The following is a 23413-nucleotide window of genomic DNA, read 5'->3' on the forward strand; positions in this document are numbered from 1 at the left end:
GGAGCTAACTTTCCAAGGGTTTCTACAAGAGAGTTTCTTGCATCATTCAATTGTTGCAAAAGGCATCAATTCCAACTTATGATGTTCGATTTTCATAGGATAGATGTTGTTTTGATATCATGTTATGATGTTTTTGTATTTTGTAACTTTAGGCAATGGGCTGCTAACACTTGGATTCTTATGTCTCAACGTTTCTTTATGGTTGTAAATCCATGCCACATGTTATTGCCCTTTGTAAGATAACTATCGCATGGATGAGTTTGTAGTACAAGCATGCCGTTTGTTTTGTGTTATCCTTGCAAACAAACATATTGCTTCGTCTTACCCATTATGGATAGAGTGGGTTCTTTTTAGCCATGAATGTGTGTTTTGGTCTATATGGTATGTACGCCAATTTTGAAAGAAATCGAAGAGGGCCTTTTATGAGAACACCCTTTTTTACGATCAACGAGGCGTTAAGTTTTTTTGATGTCGCACAAAAGGCTCTAAATGATGCAACCAAGTATAGGGAGCAAGTTCGAATGAGGTTCTTTTAGGGTGAGAGCTTAAATCTCCAAAACCATCAATAACAAAGAAAAACTTGGGTGAATAGTGATTCGTGATTAATCAGATTACTCTCTGACACCCAAATTAGGATGAAAGACTTAAGAGGGTGTATGAGTGAATGAGTAGTGAATAGTGAATATATATTTCTTAACGAAACCGCTTAAAAGAGTGTAGGAGTTAATGAGTTGTGAAGAGTGAATATATATATATATATATATATATATATATATATATATATATATATATATATATATATATATATATATTTCTTACCAAAACCATTAATGAGAATAATATTTATAATGTCTGTTGCTGGAGAGATGAAACACATATTGTCCTTAAAAGGCTATCAGTATCGTCTACTTTCGACAAACTTGTCTGCTGTCGTTCTTAGGAAGCGAACATGAGCACGATTCCTTGCTAAGTTGTGAAAACTTTACTCTTTGAATATCACTTTCTGATGGGTCTTTTGACATGAAATTTGAGTTTGTCTTCGTTCCTCTATTTCAAACCAATGTATTTAAATCCGACCATTTACTGGGTATAAGTATAAACATTATGATTTCATCAATAATAATAATAATAATATAATTGTTTTATTAATATATATATATATATATATATATATATATATATATATATATATATATATTAATTTTTTCGTATAATTATATTTTATACAAACACATATTTATAAAATACTACCAAAAATCACCCTGTTTCGTTTCATATAAGCCCACGGGTGTCCTTGTTTTTCTTCTTTTTTTCTCCCAAGTGGTTCCAGTTCGGGTTGCTTTCTGAATTCTGATTCACTTTGCAGTTTTGTCTATCAAATTCTCCGCATAAAAAAACCCTTCTTCTTTTCCCGCTCACAGGATTCTCATTAATTCTTTATAGCTTGCGTAAAATCTCAATCCCCAGATTCTAGGGTTTTCGAAACCCTTTATTTCAGGTTTCCAATCTTCGAATTTTGTTTTGTTTGGGGTTATTGCTGTTTGTACCAATGTTTACGACGCAGCAGAGAGTAACTCGTTCTTCATTATCAATCACACCACGGACCGGTGGGCAAAAGATCGGTCACTCACCCAGACATGTATCTGGAAAGGGCAAGGCGGTGGCGTTTATGGACGATCTGACACCGCCACCGCCGCCGCCTCTGGGGTTGTTGATTGAGAATGGGGCGAGTGCGGCGGCTGAGGGTGGCGATTTGGACGATTGGAGGGCGTTTAAGGAAGCCGGATTATTGGACGAGGCTTCTATGGAGAGGAAGGACCGTGAGGCATTGGCTGAAAAGACTGCTAGGCTTGAAAAAGAGGTATTGTGAAATTTTCTTTTTATTTTCTTTCAAGTGAAGTCTATTCACCTGAAACCTTTTGGTTTGTTACCTTTCTGTTATTGTTTCTGTATCACATGTTAACCAAATATATCGTTAAAATCCCAATTTAATATCCAAAACTTCAGAATTCACGTTTTCTTTGATTGGTTACCTTTCTGTTTTTGTCTGGTGTCAAAGCTAGAGTGAGGCCAAAGAGATCATTTTCTAGGTGAAAAGTTTATTGTGCTTTAGACCTAGAGTGAGGCCAATCATATCTTTTTCACTTTTTAATATTGTTTGTTAGTTTATCACTTTATCTCTTATTTAGTTGCAATAGTGAAAACTAACTCCATGGTTATTGTAATATTTACCATTGAAACACATTAATCCTTTCTCTCCCTAAAAAAATGCAACATTTGTTAATTTACTGATTTTGACACTTATTACAGAACATCACTTCTCTCTGGTTGTTTCATTACCTTTTGTTGGAATAAGAATTTCACTTTTAACCATTTGTTGAATCAATTAAAATGTCATTGGAATCTCATTGGTTACTTTCTTTTTACAGCTATTTGACTATCAGTATAATATGGGACTCTTGCTTATTGAGAATAAAGAGTTGACAGAAAATGCTGAGCAACTTAGAGAAGCATTATCAGAGATACAAGAAGTTGTTAAACGTGAAGAAGCTGCTCATTTGATGGATGTCTCTGAAGTTGAAAGGCGAGCAGATAACTTGAAGAAAGCACTAGAACTTGAGAAGCTTTGTCGAGCTGATGTAATCCTTTTGATATGTTCATACTTTATACTCTAAATCTTTATAGTTTCTATAGCTATCATACATTTTATATGAAACAACTTTTCATGGCATTTGTTTCTGCAGCTTGAGAAGGCTTTACGTGAAATTGTTGAAGAGAATAAACAAATAAAACTCAAATCTCAGACCAATTTAGCTGATGCAAACACATTAGTAGCTGAAATTGGAGATAAATCAAGAGAGGTTGAAGAAAAGATGTATGAAGCAGATGCAAAGCTTGCTGAGGCAAACAGAAAGAGTTTGGAGTTGGATAGGAGAATGCAAGAGCTAGAGACTCATGAAAGCTTGCTCAAAAGTGAACGCCAATCCTTTATTGCAGGGTATGAATTATAACTTATTGTAACTTTTTGATTTGATATGATAAATTTACTTTTTTTAATAGGAGAGAAGCATGGGAAGCTACATTTGCTAAACAGAAAGAGGATATAAAGGAATGGGAAAAGAAATTGCAAGAGGGTGAAGAGAGATTATGTGAAGGTAGGAGGAGTATCAATTTGAGGGAGGAGAAGTTGAATGAAATGGAAAGGTTGCTAAAACAGAAGGAAAAGGAAATTGAGGAGACACATAATAAGATTAAATCAAGTATTTTAGCATCAAAGAAGAAAGAAGATGATGTGAACAAAAGATTAGATGAGTTAATTACAAAAGAGGAAGTATGTTTCTGACCTATCTTTTCAGTTTAAAATGTTGTTCAAAAGGCAATGATTTGAAAGTCATTTTGTTTTTGTTTTATTTTTCTCTCTTTCAGCAAGCTGAGTCGATTAAAAAGAATCTTGAGATCAAGGAAAAGGAACTGCTTGATTTGACTGAGAAGTTGACTGCAAAAGAAAGAGTGAGTTTTTACTTAATTTCTAGTCCAAAATCGAAACTTTTTTCAGTTTTGGTCCTTATTTTAATGTTTCGTATTGATTTTGGTCCATAGAACCCTGAAATAAGGACCAAAATCGATATGAAACCCTAAAATAAGAACTGAAATTAGAAAGTTTCCAGGGATCAAAATCGATAAGAAGCCTTGATACAAGAACCAAAACTGAAATAGTTTTTAATTTTGGACTAGACATGGTGAAAATCAGAAAAAACAGGGACCCTTGTTGTAATTTTCTCTAATTTGTATAGATGTAAGAAAAAGTTGTCTTCAAGTAATAATGCTTCCTTTATTGCAGGTGGAGATTCAGAAGCTTCTTGATGCTCATAAAAATACATTGGATTCTAAACAGAGAGAGTTTGAATTGGAAATGGAAGAAAAGAGGAAATCTTTAGACGATGAAATGAGAAAAAGAATAGAAGCTTTAGTTCAGAAAGAAGATGAAATAATTCATAAAGAGGAAAAACTAAGAAAGCAAGAGCAAGCTCATGAAAAGAAATTGGAAAGGTTCAATGAGAAAGAGAAAGATCTTGACACGAAGCTGAGGGCAATAAAGGAAAAGGAGAAAAGTTATGAAATGGAGTCAAAGAAGTTGGAAATGGACAAGAATGAAATTCTTGCTGACATAGAGAAGCTGCAGATTTTAAAAGCTGAAACTGAAAAAATCAAGAATCAGATTAATGAAAAGGAGGCACAAGTTCATGAAGAGATTGAAAAACTTAGAATCACAGAAGATGAAAGAATAGAATACACACGTTTACAATTGGAGCTAAAAGAGGAGATAGAAAAATGCAGAGTTCAAAAAGAGTTGATCATGAAAGAAGTTGATGATTTAAGGAAAGATAGAATGAAATTTGAGAAGGAATGGGAGGTATTAGATGACAAAAGAGCTGTTGTTAATAAAGAATTAATGGAGTTTGAAGAAAATAAAGAGAATTGGGAAAAATTAATGAAATCAGAAGAGGAAAAGTTAGAAAAAGACAAAATTGTCACACAAGATTATGTTAAGAAAGAATTAGAAGCTTTGAAATTGGAGAGAGAAACATTTGCTGCTACAATGAAGCATGAGGAGACTCTTTTAGTTGAAAAAGCTGAAAACGAACACAGACAATTTGTTCATGATTTTGAGAAAAGAAAAAGAGATCTTGAAATGGATTTACAGAGTAAACGAATCGAATTAGAGAAAAACATGAAGGAAAAAGAGAATGAGTTTAAAGAAGAATGTGAAAAAGAATTAAGTAACATCACTTACTTAAAGGAAATTGCAAGAAAAGAAATGGAAGAATTGAAATCCGAAAGAAGTAGAATCGAAAAAGAAAAGAAGGAAATTGCTTTGAACAATCAAAAGCTAGAAGAAAACCAAGTTGAGATGAGTAAAGACATAAACGCCCTCGATGCTCTTAGCAAAAAGATAAATAATCAAAGGGAAGAATTCATAAACGAGAGAAATCGTTTCCATTCATTCGTAGAAAACCTCAAGAATTGTGAAAACTGTGCAGAGATTATCACAAGTTACGAATTCTCTGATCTGCAAATCCCCGAGGGTAAAAATGTAATTACTGAAAAGTCCAAGGGCAATCTTGTATCTTGGCTCAAAAAGGGCGCAACAGTCTTTAAATTGTCCCCTCATCGCGAAACAAACGTCGGAAAAGAAAAAGAATCACTCGAGCTTCTTACACATGACAAGCTTCCGGAATCTTCCGATGATGAGAGCAACATAGGAAGCAAGACGGCTGACGTTCCGGAAGGTTCTCAGCAGTCGGAAATGAAAAGTGGGAGGAGAAAACCAAAACGTGGGTCCCGTAAGAACCAAACTGCTTCTGTCCAGACGGTGGTTGAAGAAGATGTGTTGACCGAGTTTGACCAGAATGATGATTCTGTTAAAGTTAATGAGAGTGGGAGAGCTTCTAGAAGGAAAAGGTCGCATCCGGAAGCTTCTTTAGTTAGTGGAAGTGAAATCGATGGCGGTGACAGTGAGGTTCAGTCGGAAAGTGTGGCGACCGGTGGCCGGAGGAAGCGGCGGCAGACGGTGGCTCCGGTGGCGGTGCAGACTCCCGGAGGAGGCAGTCGGTATAATCTCAGGCGACACAAGACGTAAGTTTTAAGGTGTTTTTTTGGGTGAATAGTTTTATGTATGTTGAACGGAAACTAGTCTTGTGTACTTTTTTTTTTTTTTTTTAATTAAAGAGATTAGAAGTTTTTTTAAAGTGGGTTTTTTTTAATGTGAGATTATGAATGGTTGCATGATTAAATGGAATGAAATGAGATTTTATTTAGTTATACATTTTTCAATATCGGTAACTTATAATTAAATTATTTTTACCTTGTCATTAGTAATGGGTTAAAATAATGAAATATGATAACAGTGGAGATGTTGCCACTCAAGCTCAACCTTCTACTAATTCTGAAAAAAAGAAGGAAGTTTCCGGAAGCATCGGGACACAAAAAGTAACAAGTAAGCATGAGATTACTAACAACGTTGTTGAAACAAAAGTTACTAGTGAGGATGGCAGCACAGCCATGGTACATGTCGCTACTAGCAAAAAAGTCGACACTCAGATATTGGATACAGCTGTAAGTATATATTTGTTGTATTTATATAAGTAAATTTATTATGATCATAATATCATGAATATTTGTGTTTTGTGTTTTTGAAGTTTAAAGCACCAAGAGGAGAGATTATTGTTGAGAAAACAGAAGTAGTTGAAGAGGTTAATGCTACCACCTATGAATATGAGAATGAAGAAGATAATCATCATAATGATAATGATGATGATGACAATGGTAATGATAATGATGATGATGATAGTGGTGATGAAGAGCAACATCATGGTGAAGTGTCAATTGGCAAGAAAATATGGACTTTTTTGTCAACATGATGATATGTGCATCTTTCCTTTTAGAGTTTTGTATTTTTCAATGTCTCAATGTATTCTCATACAGTAAGAACATGTTTGGTTCATATTATGTAGACTAGTTTGTTTTGTAGTTTATGCTCAATTGTTGTTTTTGTAGTAACAAGACATTTTTTTTTACAGTTTTACATGTGTACACGCGAATTTTTACTGCATATTATTGAGAAAAATGGATCTGGTATATGTAGCTTTTACCATATTTGTGTTGAATCTTGATTATCATTTTGATTTTTGTTCCTGGCTCTGTTTTTTGCTTTTATAATTGTCTTCAATTGTGGAAGTCGGTTTGTAGGATTATTTGTATTTAATTTACATTTATAAAATTGCCATGTTAAGGTGCTGTTTGGTCTGTTCACCAAATTTAATTTGGTATTTATCCGATTAAGTGACAAGTTCCAAACCAAGATACTTCCAAGAATAAAGTCATATTTATCGATATGAAAAAGAAAGATGTGGAATCGATAATGGGAACTACTTGGTGGATTTGTGTGTTAGGGCTCGAGTGAGTGGTGTTACCGAAACTATATTTTTTTCACTACCACATACACTTTTTACCACATAAATGTGGTTTCTTGCTACACCTAAGAGTGGTGCCACACTCATTTTATTTTATTATTTTGTTTTTTTTTAAATAATTTAATTTATAATTTTTTTTTTAATAAAAAAAACATAATTTTTCATTACTTGAAAATAAAAAAACATTACATTGTATTACTAAAAAAAACCACACATGACATTAAAAAAATCCTACAAATTTAAAAAACACACATCAAACGATTAAAATAACTTAAAAAAACACAAATAAAATAATTAAACCATACTACATAAAGCTGTTCTTCGAGAACTCGTCTTCCGAATTAAGGTTAATGTGTTGAATCTTATAATTGTGTTCCACTAAGTCCGTGTGAAGATGTTTTAGTGCAACGTATTTCTGCTCTCCTGTTCATATATTCTTTGCCACCAATTTATATTGGTTGTGTCTCGAGTATGGTTTCTTCCTCGTCAAACGCACATATCGCTCTTCTTTCGTCTTCAATAATCATGTTATGCAATATGATGCATGTATACATGATTTCTTGAAGTTTTTCCTCGCCGAAATAAATTTCTGCCAACGTTTCTTAAGAGCTCCAAAAGCACGCTCGACATCCTTCCTAGCTCTTTCTTGAGCCTCTTGAAAATTTTCGTCTAGAACCATGTGGACATGTAAACGATTTAACAAACAAAACATACTCAGGATAGATTCCATCAACCAAATAATAACCATACTTATATGGCGTTTCATGCACTTCAAAAGAAGAATCTGGTGTAGATCCATCATATATGTTGTTAAATATACGTAAATGATTAAGAACGTTGATGTCGTTAATCAAACCGGGAAAACCAAAAAAAGCATGCAAAATCCATAGATAATATGATGCAACTATTTCAAGTATGACCGTTGGGTAACTATGATCACCTCGGGTAAATTTCTCATGGTGTAAGGTAGGACAATTTTTCCATACCCTATGGAGACAATCTAAACTTTCCAGTATTCTAGGAAACCCATGCACACTAGCATGATAAGCTTGCAATTGTAAGATGTCATTACGTGTAGGCTTACATAAATATTTGGACCATAAAACTGAATCACAGTTTTACAGAAATAGTGGAGACTGTCTCGTGCGGTCCTAGCAGACATCCTAAAACTCCCATCCAATGCATCACGCGTAATGCCATATGCTAACTGATGAAGTACGGGCGTGTCTTTTTGTAAGGGAGTGAAACCGAATGTACTTCTAGCATCGTAACGTTGTTGGAAAAAACTGCACTCCCTCGTTACATCTTCAACTATAACGTTGTTTGAACATTTTGAAGCGCCTACGAAAATAGTAACCTTGATAAGTGACATTCTCTTGAAAATAGTTTTGTACCAAACGTTGGTTGACTTCTTCACGATTTCTACACATATATCTTCGTGTTCTCCGTTGAGAATTTTCAGCTGCGTTATTGCATAAATCATCATATGTTTGTTCCGCCATTTGAGCATATGCAATAACAACATAAAAAATAACTTGAAATTCTTTCGAAGATGAAAAAGATGATATTTTAAGAAAAAAATGTGATTTTTTTTCTATTAATTTTGAGAGAGAATGGTTATTTTGGTTTGAAAAATAATGAAGTATATGATATAATTTATTGGAAAGAAAGGAAAAAGAAACAAAAAAATATTAAATGTTAATATATTTGACCGTTCAAAGACCATTAACCCCACCAACCAATCAACATTTGCAGCCAAAAAAAAGTGAGGTGCGATCTAACTGCACTCGAAACCGCTATGTGACAAGGAGTGCGGTCTCTACCACACCACTCCCCTGAATCTGAGGAATGATTTGGTGTTTGGAGATAAGTATAAAAAGGAAATGGTTTTTTTTGATATTATTATACCACACCTTTTTATTATTATTATTTTTTTATAAATTGGTTTGATAGTAGGAAATGACAACCTGTGATTAACTGTGTTGATTGATTAAAAAATCCAATCAATATCATATTGTACAATGGATTTTTTTTTTTGGCTTTCGAAAATCTTGCTAGGGCTTTTGATGATATCAAGTTTGAAAAAAATATGTAATAAGATAATAGATAAAATTAAAATAAAATTATCAACTAGCCATTTAAAAAGAAAACCATATATTTCAATTATTTTTTTGAAAAATCTGTTCTTTTTATTATTTTTTTTCATAAAAACCGCTAACTAGTTAATGATTTATTTATCAAATTGTTATCATTTTCTGTTAAAAAATCGTACCTTTATCATAAACAAATGAAAATATAAAAGATTATTTTTACAATAAACCTCAGATAAAGTAGCGTTTACATAAATTTTGTTGATTAAAAACCAAGAATGTAAATATCATAGTAAAAGAAATCGTTTTTTAAAGGTTGAATGAAGGAGAGAGGCAGAGCGTAATTAAGTAGGGTGGGCTACTTGTATGACACTTCACCATCCTACTCTAATGCCCATCCATCTACATTTGCTTTTTCTACGATATTCATTAAACCAAACTATAATATCCCATTGAATTTGGTTTTTATTTGATTAATATTAACAAACCAAATGGTATCATTTTTTTCGTTGTCTTAATTTATCTGCTAACAAGTTTATATGGGATAAAGAATTTAAAGGTAATGAATTTTTGATTTTTTTCACATTTAATATTAATTTTTTTTTCGTTATCTATTTGCTATTGAACTTTTGAAACTGTTCACATTTTATTTTTATGACCGGCTATTACCGGTCATAAGGGTAAAATGTGAACAATTTCAATACTTTAGTGATAAATTAACGAAAAAAAGTATAATGATTAAATATGAACAAAATTGAAAGTATGTTTCCCTCTAAAAAGTTCAATGACTAAATGTGAACAAACTTCCTCTTGTATTATGTTTTAGCAAATTATTTATTTTTGTAAAATTGTAGCAACATTTGTTGATGAAGAAATCTATGAAATAAAAAAAAAAAAAACCTTGAAAATATATTTAAAAAAAACAAAAAACCGAAACCGAAATAAAAAACCAATGGTTTGACACTTTCTAAAATAAAAAATCAAAATTTCCAATCTGATTTTGGTTTTACAAAAAAATGAATCATTCTCACTGATATGAATTATGACCATTGGTTTGGCATGTGGAATTTGTGACATCCCATGAATAAGTAGTTACAACATTGTCTGGACTCGTAATTCATAGTAAGGGGTTAGAGTATTATCTCATGAATAAGTAGTTACAACATCGCCTAAACTCGTAATTCATCACCTATATGTTATGAGTCTGCTGATATTTCCATTGGGTTGTCTAGAATAGTCCGTGGTTGCCATCTATACTCTGGTAGATGACTACATCGCCACATTGCCGGTTAAGGTTATGGTATCTTCTTTCATCCTACATCACCTATTCATCATCATCATCATCATCATCTATTTACCTAATTATCATCACCTTTCTATCATCACCTATCTCTCATCATCTTATTTCATCACACACCAACTATTTCATCTACCCATGTTTCATCCCCAACATATTTGTAGATATAAAATAAATATACCGTTTAAATATTTTAAAACATGTATAAAATCGTTCATCTAGCATAGACAACAAGTATTCAAATAATATACACACACAGCACGTAATTTATATAAAATACTTCATATCTATGTGTAAGATGAAAGTAACTATATATACCATAAAAATCCCATAAATGCTTCCTAACTTCAAACCTTAAGGTTACTCTACTAAAGCTTCATATTCTCGGCTCTCTGAACCTAGAAGGATCCAGATCTATAACACAAACTTGCAAGAGGGGTTTGAGGCATTCAAAACCCCAAAGATGAAGTGATTCAAGCCCTAACCCCAAAATGGAATCTACACAATAGGGAAGGAAAAAGGTTCATTTTTGTACCTCCAAATTAAGCTCCTTGCTTGAATAACTCAGAACAATAACCTTCCTTGGTCCCTCTTGCTGGAACTCTTCTCTTTTCTTGCAAAATCACACCAAAAAGCTCAAGATAGCTCTTCCTCTCACTCTACACACTCAAGCTCTCTAGGGTTCTCACTTATGGGAAAGGTAGTCGCAATTGAAGGCCATAAGTGCCTTTAAATATGGCTTGGGCCCAAAGATTTAGGGTTTCTGCCAACAGTGCGGACTCGTCGAGTTGCCTCACCGACTAGTCGAGTCCATTCATTAATCCGAGTCATCAGTCACGACCTTACTCAACGAGTTGAGGCGTCAACTCGTCGAGTCTCTCTTCTTAACTCAAAAGAAAAATACTTAAATTATGATACCTGGACATCCGGATGTTACATTTTTTTTTATTTCATAGATTTCTTCATCAACAAATGTTGCTACAATTAAACAAAAATAAATAATTTGCTAAAACATAATACAATAGGAAGTTTGTTCACATTTAGCCATTGAACTTTTTAGAGGGAAACGAACTTTCGATTTTGTTCACATTTAGTCACTAAACTTTTTTTCATTATCTATTTGCCACTAAACTATTGAAATTGTTCACATTTTACCCTTATGACCGGTAACAGCCGGTCATAAGGGTAAAATGTGAACAGTTTCAATAGTTTAATGGCAAATAAATAACGAAAAAAAGTTTAGTGACTAAATGTGAACAAAATCGAAAGTTTGTTACCCTTTCAAGTCATTATCCCAATATATATCTATAAACCTGTGAGGACTGCCGACATCACTCCTCTTATTCCAACTTTTTTTTTTCTCAACTTGTATCATATGTTTAGTAGTTGTGTATTGAGATTTTAATTATTGTTTTAGAATTTCAGTTAGTTTTAATTATATGTTTAGTATTTGAAGTGGCAAACCTAAAAGACAAATTCCCTTCACTCTAACATGGAAAGGTAATCATTTGTCAAATCTATAATAAAAATTGTATCTTATATCAAATTAGAGTATCATGAGAATATAAGACATAAATAACTAATATTATGAGTTTTAAGTAACTTATAAAAATGTTATTCACATCTACTACAATAAATAAAGTTCATTTATTTATTTATAACATTCTCATGTATTTTGACACATGTCATTTTTTTATAATTTTTTTTGCACTCTAAAATTGACATTTGTAATTTTATGTTAATTTTTTAAAAAAATTTAAAAACAAATACGATTACTAGCATACGTTTAATACAAAACTTAGTTGAAGTCCGTATAAACCACAAACCAAATTGATTCTATAACGCTTTTGCTCGAAATCAATTGCATTATTTTCCTCATAGCATTCTTGCATTCCAAATGCACATCCCATGCTATTTAATTTCCTGTATCCATTTTTCCCTCACAACATTTTTTCTTCAATTTAATAAACGAAACACTTTCATATGTAACTCTATAGTAATCATCAAACTGTCTCATCAATTCGAGTTTAGAATGAAATAAATTGATATAATTTCCATATATAGGCTACATTATCATCTATTTTCAGCCGTTAATCTCTCTATTGATAAATAAGATCCCAATTTTTTTGGACAAAATAAATTCCATATTAAAATCACTCTACAAATTCGGTTACTGTTATGACTATTATTCGCATGATTACAATGTTGTTATCCGAGTACCAGTGGTCTTCATATTCAGTTTGTTCTTCATTCAGGTTCCTTCTTTAATATGATGTTCTTAGTTTTTATCAATTGGATGCAATTTTTTTGATTATCATGAGTGTGTGTTGTATTTTATTGTGATCTATGAATTGATTGTAAATGTTAATATCAGTTTCTTAATCATTTACTTCTGCCTTCTTATCCTTGCATTTAATGTTGCACTTTATGTGTTTGATAAAATGCACATGAGATTATTTTCTTATCAAATACTATTACTTGATAATGTATGTGTTTTTGTGTTACTTTCCCTTTGTGTATTTCTGTGATTTATGTGTGTCTTAAGCACTTATCTTGGATTTAATAAAGAAGTACTTCAAGTGGTTATGTTCTTTCGTGTAATTTTTTCACTTCATTTGTTCAGTAAGTGAAATCTACAGATCTCTTGGTCTTGTGTTGTCCTCACAACTTTATGCAAAATCACAAAAAACATCCATCGGATATTGTAAATTTGAAAAAAAATAAACATGACACTGTTAATGTATCAATCATGAAAGTACATTGATGTTATTGTTATTGTGTTTGTGAGTGTGTGTATGTTTTACTATTACTGTTACATTGTGTCTAATTTTTATAGTTTCATGTTTATTAGACAAAGATAATACATTCCTATATTAGCATCTTGCTAAAAAATAATATACATTATCTCTTTTCTCCATGAACTATTCGAAACTAATCTGCATTTCTGTTAACATCTTCATCCGATTTTTGAATTGTGGCAATACACTTAATTTATCGACTCCGGTCTTTCTGCTAATTTCCATATTTTATTTAAGGTAAATATCTAATTTCATAAAGAAACAAGAGAATTTTGTAATATATATATATATATATATATATATATATATATATATATATATATATATATATATATATATATAAACACTAAAGTTCTAATGAGATTAATATCTATTTTGAGATCATATGATCATTTTTTAACCCTTCAATTAAATAGGTACCCCATTAATATTTATGTACGTAACACTAAATCAACTACACTTAAACCTCAACTGGGCATCGTATCGCAAATGGTGAACTTTGTACATGAATGCTTTCATCTTATTCATCACAACACCTACACTCTGTAATACTCCATCACAATTTCTTCAAACGCCCTCTTCTAGTGGTAGCAATGTCGTCTTCCTCCCCCGCCTACCTAACGATGTCGTCATTCTCCACCTCAGCTGTCACCGTCGATTTTATACATATCAGAAATTGATTCATCAAGGAAGTAGAGTGAGTGGTTGTAATCTCATAACACATGTCTACTAAATCAATTAGTTTTTTTTCTTTCTCTATGTTACTTGAATCAATCTAACATAATCTTTTCTCTTGAGACTTCCTTCCTCTTCTTGTTATTGTTCATCAACAAATTTCCCCGACAATTAAGTGACCAATTACAATTCGTGCATCCTTTGTGTATATCTGAGCATGTATCCAAACACGTCACATGTATCATCGATACCTTGCATTATTGATCGGAGGTTAGGCTACAATCCATTGATTGAGTTTTGTTTTTTTGTTCTCGATAAGATATTCAACTTCTTTTCATGGCTATCAGATTTTACATCTGATGATACACAATATCAATAAGAAATCCACCACTTTGTGTGTCGAATTCTCTTTATGATTATGTTAGATGGTATATTCATTGATTTTTTTTAACTCCATAACATGTCATATCTCTCTTCTAGCATATCCATTGTGAAGAATAGTCTTAATTCTAAAATCAAAACCGTACGTTTTTAGTTGTATCTCTGCAATGATCGTCATCTTCATATCTTCATTTGTTACTAAGTTTTGCAAGATTCATTCTAAATTCATATCAAAATCTTATCCTTTTTGTATGTTGTAAAAAGATTTAAAATATAACAGAATCCAATTGTCATTGATAACATATCCAAAAAATTCATCTCTCTCCTCATTCTATATGTTGTGTTCTACTAGTTCAAGGAATGAATGATTTCAAAAGTTGAATGAAAAAAATTAAAGTTTTGAAGTATGCATACAATGTGTTCGTGGAAATGTCACAAAGAGATTTATAGGTTAAAAATTCATGTTTGAACAATAACATTTACATTCTTCAAACTACTATATGTTAAGACATTAAATATGTGAATGACGACCCTCAACAGCGGGAACGAGATGAGGGAGAAAACTAAAACAATAACCAAGTTTTGCATCAATAGAGCAACAAAATAACAAGAAACAGAAACGGAAATATGTGTGTGCACATATAGAAATGTGCATGTGTGCACAAACAAAAATGTGCATATATGTCTGTTTGTACACAAACGGAAATGTACATTATGTGTACAAACCTAAATGTGTGTGTGCACAAACAAAAATGTGTGTAAGTGCACATACAGAAATATGAATGCGTGCATAAATAAAAATATACATGTATGCACAAACATAAACGTGCATATGTGTAAATCACCACTATAAACATGTAAAAAGACATGAATGTCCATATGTGCGTATGTTACAAATAAATAATGCATGTGTGCACACACAAAAATATGCATGTATGCACAAACATAAATGTGCATATGTGCACATAACAAATATGCAAAATTGTGAAAAATTTTCAATTTGAAAAAACATCTTAATAGGCTAGGATGCTTCTATAGAAGGTGATTTGTAGAAAAAATTCAAAAAGAAAACGTTTATTCGAGTGATGTGTATTTATACACATTTTACATGTACAAACACAAATGTGCATTGTGCACATCACCAATATAGACATGATAAAAACATAAAAATTATATATATATGAATGCTCATTTGAGAACTCATAGTTTTATGAGAACCCGAGAACTAAAGGTGGAATGTTAGATTGAAATTTGGAATGACTTGGATTGATCATGACATAATTGTAATTATCACTTATTTCAATGACATGCATCTGTTTACGATCATCTGTTTATGGAGAAACAATGATAGACATCTTTTATAAAAAATGAGTTGAGGATATATTGATCATTTATCAAAAATGAGTTGAGGATGAAAAAAATGATGCTTGCAACTGTGTTCATTCACGGATATAATGATCAATGTAAATTAAAGGGAATAATGGTTAATGTAAGGTAATTTTTATTTTAAATCTTTGAAGAACGATGATGGAAATGATATTATGTTACTAGATTCTTTTATTCATTAATCTTTTGTAGTTTGGAGGTTTGAAACTATTTGTATGGGTTCAAGCAGTATCAGAAAGGCAATTGGTGTGGTTAGGCCTCGTTTAGTGGGAAGGAAACATGCCTAACACTAAACCACCTGAAGAGAAATACACAAGGGAGACACTTAACCTTACATTTTACTCTACAAGTTATGTAAATGCCTGCATTTGCACTAATTCTAAACGGTTGAGTAAAACAGATGATTGGAATGTGGCCTTTAAATCTTGATGCTTTATACACAAATTGTTAGATAATTGGGAGCATGGATTTGGTGAAGAGATGATTCATGGATATAAATGGGTATATTGGTCATTTATCAAAAATGAATCAAGGATGAAAACCAAATGACATCTGCAACCATGTTAATTCAAGGGGTATAATGGTCAATGGTTACTATAACATTAATTTAAAGTGTATAAGAACCTGTGTGTGCGATTGATTTTGATTATTATAGGCAACAATCTTTAACAATCAACTCATATATGTATATATATATATATGTATGTATGTATGTATGTATGTATGTATGTATGTATGTATGTATATGTATGTATATAAAATAGGAAAATTGGGTTTAGAAAGAAAAGACACATATATGTATAACGAATACAGAAAATCTTTAAATCAACTGATACAAGTATGTATAACTAGAGAAAGAAATAGTTAAATCAACTGATAACAAATTAACATATCGATGCAGGTGAATAAAGAGAGAATGAGACTTGAAATCGATCAGGTAAGTAGATAAAGAAACATCGCGCCTTTGAAATCAAATTCCATACAGATGAGATATCATGAAACTGATTAGAGTCGGAATTACTTGGATGTTTATCTGAAGAAGATAATTGATTACCAGTGTATGCATAGCGAGAAAGATGAGATGGAACTATGAGAAAGATGGAGACGAGGCTGCATAAGCGTTCCTAATAAGGGTATTTTCGTCCAAGGAATAAAAGAAAATAACATGTTCACTTTATTTCCACCTATTTGGGTGGGACTATTTTTTTATATGAATAGTCGGGATTGAACTTGGTCAAAATTTCTTTTGTTCTAGTTCTACTTGCACCAAACACCTTCTAAAAAATTATTGTCATGTTCTATTCCACTTAGTTCTCCCTACCAAATGGGGCCTTATCCATCATACAAACTATATGTTCTTATCCATCACACAAACCATGCCAAAGTTTATGCTAATATCGATGAATATCATTATGAATGCATATTCCTACATAGTCGAAAATAAGATAGACAGTTGAACATATGATCTTACCTTATGGCAATATACCACACAAGGACCATGCCATAAAACAAAATCAAGAGTTCTAAGGTTATCTAATTTTAAATAAATACAAACCCTACAATATTTACTTACAGACTTATCACTATTAACTTAGACCTCATAAAAATAAAATTTTCTAGAGATCCTAACCCAAAACTACTCTAGTCTATCATATGTTCATATACTAACAATACACATATATCTTACCACATATTAGACACATAGTATAGTGAGAAAACTCACATGATGCTAGCACCCATAATTACTCAAATAGTCATCTCAACGAATCAACTAACACGAACCAACTAATGCCAAACAAAGGTCAAGCCTCATACAAAAACTCAAATCCATCAACGTGTCAAACTGGTTAAAAGTCAACGACCAACATGCACCATGCTCACCGTCATCTAAAAGTCAAAATAGTCGAGATGAATCCAAGCTCGACGCATTGCGTTTTCTGGGCAAGTGCACTTCTTCCATTAAGTGTTTAATCCTTTAATGCAGAATCTCTAACTTTCCAAAACTCACTAAAGGATGCTCTTAATGGATAATGTTTCCAAGTTTATCCATATTAACTACTCTAAAGAGTCCAATCCTAACCCTAAATCTAAAAGAGGCCAACAAATGGACACTCTTGATGCATGGCTTAAGGCGGGCTTGAACATGCACGTATTTCACCCTATAAAATCCAGTAAATAATACTCCACAACCTTTGGAACTAGAGTTTTCCAAACTCCATAACAATCATGACAAAAATGGACCAAATGAGCTAATAATGCAAGATCAATCAACCAAGAACCACAAAGGTGAAACCTTTATACTTTACATGTATTTTAAAGAGGATAATGAGGTTGGAAGTTCCTGGATCTATGCTCCCTTGCACCAAAGACACGTTCTTCTTCTTCAAGCTATGCGCTAAAAGCACCAAAACTCATGGAATGAGGAGATGGAGGCTAGGGTTCCGAAACCAGGGTCTTATGGAGGATGGTGGTTGCAAATAAGGAAAACCTAGAAGTTAACACTCTTAAATAGGGTTCAAAACCTAAGAACTAAGGTTTTGGGCTGTTGTAGCGATGCACCGTGCTTTTCCATTGGACACGCCACGCCCAGCTGGCATTTACGAGTCGCGTCCAATCCATGGATGTGTCGGATCAAACACTTTCTACTTAACACCATTTTTCTTATTTCTATAAAATTCATAAAATTTGCTATTGATAACCTTATGGTCCTATTATTAATTCGATTTTTTAGTTATCAATTGCTAGTTTTTTTCTATAAAACTAGCAAATTTTGGGATTGATTTAAAATAAAATGCTATAATTTAGGAACATTATCAATTCGATTGTTTAATTATGTTAATGTTAGTTTTACCTATTATTAATAAGAAAATATAAGCTTCATGTTGTGAATTCATGAGTTTTATAACTTTTAAGTTGTGAGTTAGTGTCTGGACTAGTTTATTAAAATGAGAATATGGCTGTAATTGTATAATTTTTAGATATTAAACCGTAAACTTATTATATTAGGTTGTGAATTTTGTGTATTAAACTGTAAATTGGTTGTACTAAACCATGAATTGACTTTATTAAGCTGTAAATTCATTGTATTAAACTATGATTTTTTTAGTACATTGTAAGCTGTGAATTATGATGTTTTAATGTTTCAATTATTGTTTAGTTTTGTTAATGTTAGTTTTAAGTGTTATTAATAAAAAAAATATAAGATTTAAGTTATGAATTCATGAGTTTTTATAGGTCTTAAGATGTAGATTAGTGTCACATCCCCAAACCGGAACGACGGAAACGTTCGGGGGTGGAGGACATCATGTACAATATCACAATAACTGTATAAAAGGAATCAAAGCAAACACAATCATTACATTGATAAGGTAAAATTTTTACATCTGTTCAATACATAGTTTGTATGACATCTAAATGTATAATCAAAAGTATAAAGGACGCGACTTTAAAAGCTCCGTCTTCTCAAAATCTGCGGGTGTACCTGTCTTATGTTCCCTGAGAACACAAGTGATTTTGAATGTATATCAACATTTAAGTTGGTGAGTTCATAAGTTTGTTTGTCACACCCCAAAACCGGAACGACATAAACGTTCTGGTGCGGATGACGTCATGTAAAGTATCACAACATATGCAGTATAGTAATCAAAGTACAACAACCATTGCATTAATAGTAATAGTTTTACATGGTTTACATTATATGACATCATTAAAGTAATACAAGTAATAATATAGGTGCAACTTGGTACTAAACTGTCTTGATCCGAAAGCTCCTGGAATGTACCTATCTAAAGCTGACCTGAGAATACAAGTTATTTGAAAAGCGAGTATCAACATTTTTACAAATGCTGGTGAGTTCATAAGTATTTTAGTGTCATTTCATCCAAATAACTTTATATAAGTAGTTGTTTTAAAGTATACAGTGAATTAGAGTCATTTCCAAAAAATCCTATATTTTCTAATTAAAAGCAGTCTTCTACCAAGACTGGACAGAGTTATGTGGTAAAAAGTAATTTTTCCTTAACACTATCATTATCAAAATGTGATATAGATTTTGAAAGAAAGTAGGAGGATATCAGAGAAAATAACATATGCCTCAGCAATGAAGACTGCTGACTAAGGGAAAAGAATTCATAGGCTCTAGGGGAGTATCGAATGAACGACACACCTGACTCAGTCTAACTAGAGGAGACACAGACCCCAGACAGTATCAAATGAAAGATACGTCTAGCAAGGTCTAAAACAGTGAACACAGACCCCATATAGTATCAAATGAATGATACGTCTAGCAAGGTCTAAATACAGTGAATACTGTGTTAAAAACCCGTTACCTTAAGGCCATGAATTATAAGGTAACCCCGAGATACTCGTAACCATAATGATAAACACTAGAGAACTTGACGCCCTGCAAGCGTTGGTATGAATATGACATTTGTCACCCTTTGGCTTGGTAGGCCATGGACTGTAGCTAGCAGTCTGGGTGCGGGGGTGTCAATCCCGTATAGCTATAGACACAATGTCCGCTCTCCCTACAAGAGACTCTGGTTACTATCCTGACAACGGAAAAGGCCGTGTACTAAAGCTGTATCTCGTGTAGTGAGATAAGATGTGAAATACTGGACTAAGGATAGAGACTCACAACTGAACTGACTAATGTAAACCTATATGTCTATGCTTGTATACATAATATATGACTAATGATCAAACGACCTTCGGACAAACATCCGATCCCACCAGACCACATCTCAACGAAGAAAAGGAAATAGGGCGAACTAGCCTTCCTAAGTCCTTTAAACATTATTTATATAACTATACAAGCATAGGCATACATTTAACTAAGTAGAAGTATTTAATGAAATTTAAGTGTTTAACGAAGTAGGAGTGTTTCACAAAGTATAAGTGTATCGTGAAGTATAAGCGTATCGTGAAGTATAAGCGTATCGTGAAGTATAAGCGAATCGTGAAGTATAAACGTATCGTGAAGTATAAGTGTATCGTGAAGTATAAGTGAATCATGAAGTAAAAGCGTATCGTGAAGTAAAAGCGTATCGTGAAGTAAAAGCGTATCGTGAAGTAAAAGTGTTAAAAAAGTAGTAGCATTAACTACGAGGAAGTATAATTGAAGCAGTAGTATCTAATAAAGTAGGAGTATAAAACATGGAAGAAAACTTTGATGAAATCTTTGGAAAACCTTTATACTTTAAGAAAATCATTCATAAACAGGTTTTGATTGTAATCTTGATAAAGTAGAGAAAACCTTTGTTTAAAATGCTGCTGTAACAGAGTTTGAAATAAAAGGTACAACACATGAGGCAATTTGAGAAAAGCTTTGAACACATAAAGACATTTTAGAAAACCATTTACAGTATCATTCTTGGTAAAACAGTTGATAGTGTAATGAATCCTTGTGCATGCGGGTTATCAATCACATGCGATTGATATGATAACTGGCATGTTTAACTTGTGTTCCCCCCCATAAAAGCATGTAAAAATGTTTAAAAGGTTAATTATGGGGTATGAACTCACCTGATGTAAGCGGATCCGACGAAGGTGCCGGTTGGGTGCTCAGTGTCAAGTAAGGACTTGGACACACTTAGTGACCTATTAACATATGATAACATATGTTTACATACAATTAGTACATATAATACTAATTAAACAAGTATACGCATCCTAAAGTGCGGAAAACACTTTAATTAAGTGCTAGAGGTGTCCCGGGTAACATTTAAGGGTGTGTATGGCTCGGATAAGGAGTTTACTCTCCTAAAACTCACTTTATGTGAGTTCAAGGTTGGGAGGCCACATCCCCCATGATTTTATGGCCGTAAACTCATGGGAGGAGTGTTTTTGAATGATTTCAAGCCTTATTGTGGTTCTAGAAATGGTTTTAAGGTAGTATAAAAGGCTTTAGGGGTGATTAGGGTTCCAAGAGGGCACTCCCTTGGAGTTTACGGTCCAAATGACCACTCCTTGGGAGTTTACGGCCGTAAGCACCATGGCTTAGGCCGTGAACTCTCATACACCCTCCAATCTTTGATTTTAAAGTCCTTGGCTCATTTCTAGTAAATTCTAGTGAAGGTATAAGGCCATTTAGGGGACTCAAACTCTCATTTGACATGGTTTGGGGGAGTTTACGGTCTAAGCATATGCTTGGGCCGTAAACTCCATTTTATACCTCAAATCTTTGTGTTTAATTGCTCCAAACCCGAAATAGCAAGCCCCTAATTTATATCCTAAGTCTAAGGGTGGTTTGGGAGTGTTTTGGACTTGATTTTACAAGTTTAGAGGGTGTTTACGGCCTAAGCATGTGCTTGGGCCGTAAACCTTCTTTTATGCCCCAAAAATTGTTGTTTTATGGATTAAACACTCCTAGGTTAAATCCCCAATTAGTTTTAAGCTCAAAGGGACAAATTTGGGACATTTTGGCCTTATTTTAGGGGTTTACGGCCTAAGGAGGTTCTTAGGCCGTAAACTCCTCTTTAGCAGCCTATATGTTTGATTTTTGGGTTAAAGCCTCAACCAATGATGTTTAGAACAAGAAGATCTTACGTTTTGGAGGCGGAAACTCGCGGATTTGAGGCGCAATCGAGCTTGATGAGAGAGAGTAGAGAGAGGAAATGGGTTTAGGGTGGTAAAAGTTTCAAATGGAGTACCCAACTCCCTATATATATACCTTGGGTGTTGCACCCGGTATACGACTACCCGATACTAAAGTTTACCGAGGTTTAAGCTTTTTACCCGGTTAAATGGTCGTAATAAAAATTAACTTTTTCCAACTAAATGGAAATGAAATTTACGTGTTTTTATTTATTTATCACGACGATAACGACATAAAATATATAAATAAATAATACATTTATTTATTTGACGACCTTAAATTGACGGAACTTTTATAAAATGGAATATTCCGTTAACGGACACGGGGTAATATAACGGAATAAAATTTGGGTTGTCACATTGTTTGTAATTGAAAATCCATCAATTTATTCCTTGAAAATGTAATTATGTTTTCCCAGAAAATCCTATATTTTATGTTGTAATCTGCTATACTCAAAACGTGTGAATGTTATCGTACATTGTAAAAAGGTAGTTTTATATCGCATAAAACTATGAATGTATGTTTTCTCTGTGTTGGAATAGTCATCTTTATTCGTACTTATGTTTAAAACCCTCTGGATTCACCAATGAAACTTGTAAAATAATTTTCATAGCCTTATTATTTAAATAAAATTATGTGAAGTGGTTTACTTATTCATACACTAATCGTGTTATTCGATACCAAATTGTGAGTTCTCATAACCATATTAATACGACAGATGGCGTGACTCGCCTTTCTTCCGGCGTCGAAAAATCGTTCATGATATTTCTCACCACAGGCTTGCCGGCCTAGCTGTTGCAGCAGCTCTGGTGTGGGATTGTCAGTCCCGTATAGATCTATACAAAAACTTACACTCTCCCTGCAAGAGACTCTGGTTATTAAGGTCAGGCATTTTGTTGGCACTTAAATAAGTACTTGAAGACGTTATCTCACAAAGCTATATCGACGATTAATTGTAGAATATAAGAAAATCCTTTGAAATGAATGTCTATTTATATGTTCCATAATCTATACCCAATATACTTTATATGTTCGTTACTATGATAAAACCAATACTTAGTAAGATAATATTTATGTTCCATAACCTATACCAATTATAATTTATATGTTCGATTGTCTTGTATCTGTGTACTTTGTAAATATAATGTCGGCGTTCCATAAACTATACCTATTACAGTTTATAAATATGATCCATTTGAAATGTGATTATTCTAAAA

General features: G+C 32.8%; 1 protein-coding gene across 1 annotated transcript; it reads left to right on the forward strand.

The window, feature by feature from the left end:
- The first annotated feature begins 1281 nt into the window (after window positions 1-1281).
- On the forward strand, window positions 1282-6655 carry LOC145041384 (nuclear matrix constituent protein 1-like). The gene is made up of 8 exons (XM_078989414.1): window positions 1282-1861; window positions 2430-2639; window positions 2745-2998; window positions 3061-3331; window positions 3427-3510; window positions 3842-5637; window positions 5910-6117; window positions 6201-6655. The coding sequence occupies exons 1-8, from the start codon at window positions 1550-1552 to the stop codon at window positions 6420-6422; spliced, it is 3357 nt and encodes a 1118-aa protein (XP_078845540.1). The 5' UTR covers window positions 1282-1549; the 3' UTR covers window positions 6423-6655.
- The last annotated feature ends 16758 nt before the right edge of the window (window positions 6656-23413 follow it).

This window comes from Lactuca saligna, chromosome 4 (assembly GCF_052625555.1).
Source record: "Lactuca saligna cultivar CGN05327 chromosome 4, ASM5262555v1, whole genome shotgun sequence".
In the NCBI taxonomy this organism is placed as follows: Eukaryota; Viridiplantae; Streptophyta; class Magnoliopsida; order Asterales; family Asteraceae; genus Lactuca; species Lactuca saligna.

Coding starts and splice junctions, on each gene's coding strand:
- LOC145041384 (XM_078989414.1), top strand. CDS start 1,550: ATGTTTACGACGCAGCAGAGAGTAACTCGTTCTTCATTATCAATCACA. Junction 3,332..3,426: donor AGTTAATTACAAAAGAGGAA/GTATGTTTCTGA, acceptor TCTCTCTTTCAG/CAAGCTGAGTCGATTAAAAA. Junction 6,118..6,200: donor CTCAGATATTGGATACAGCT/GTAAGTATATAT, acceptor GTGTTTTTGAAG/TTTAAAGCACCAAGAGGAGA.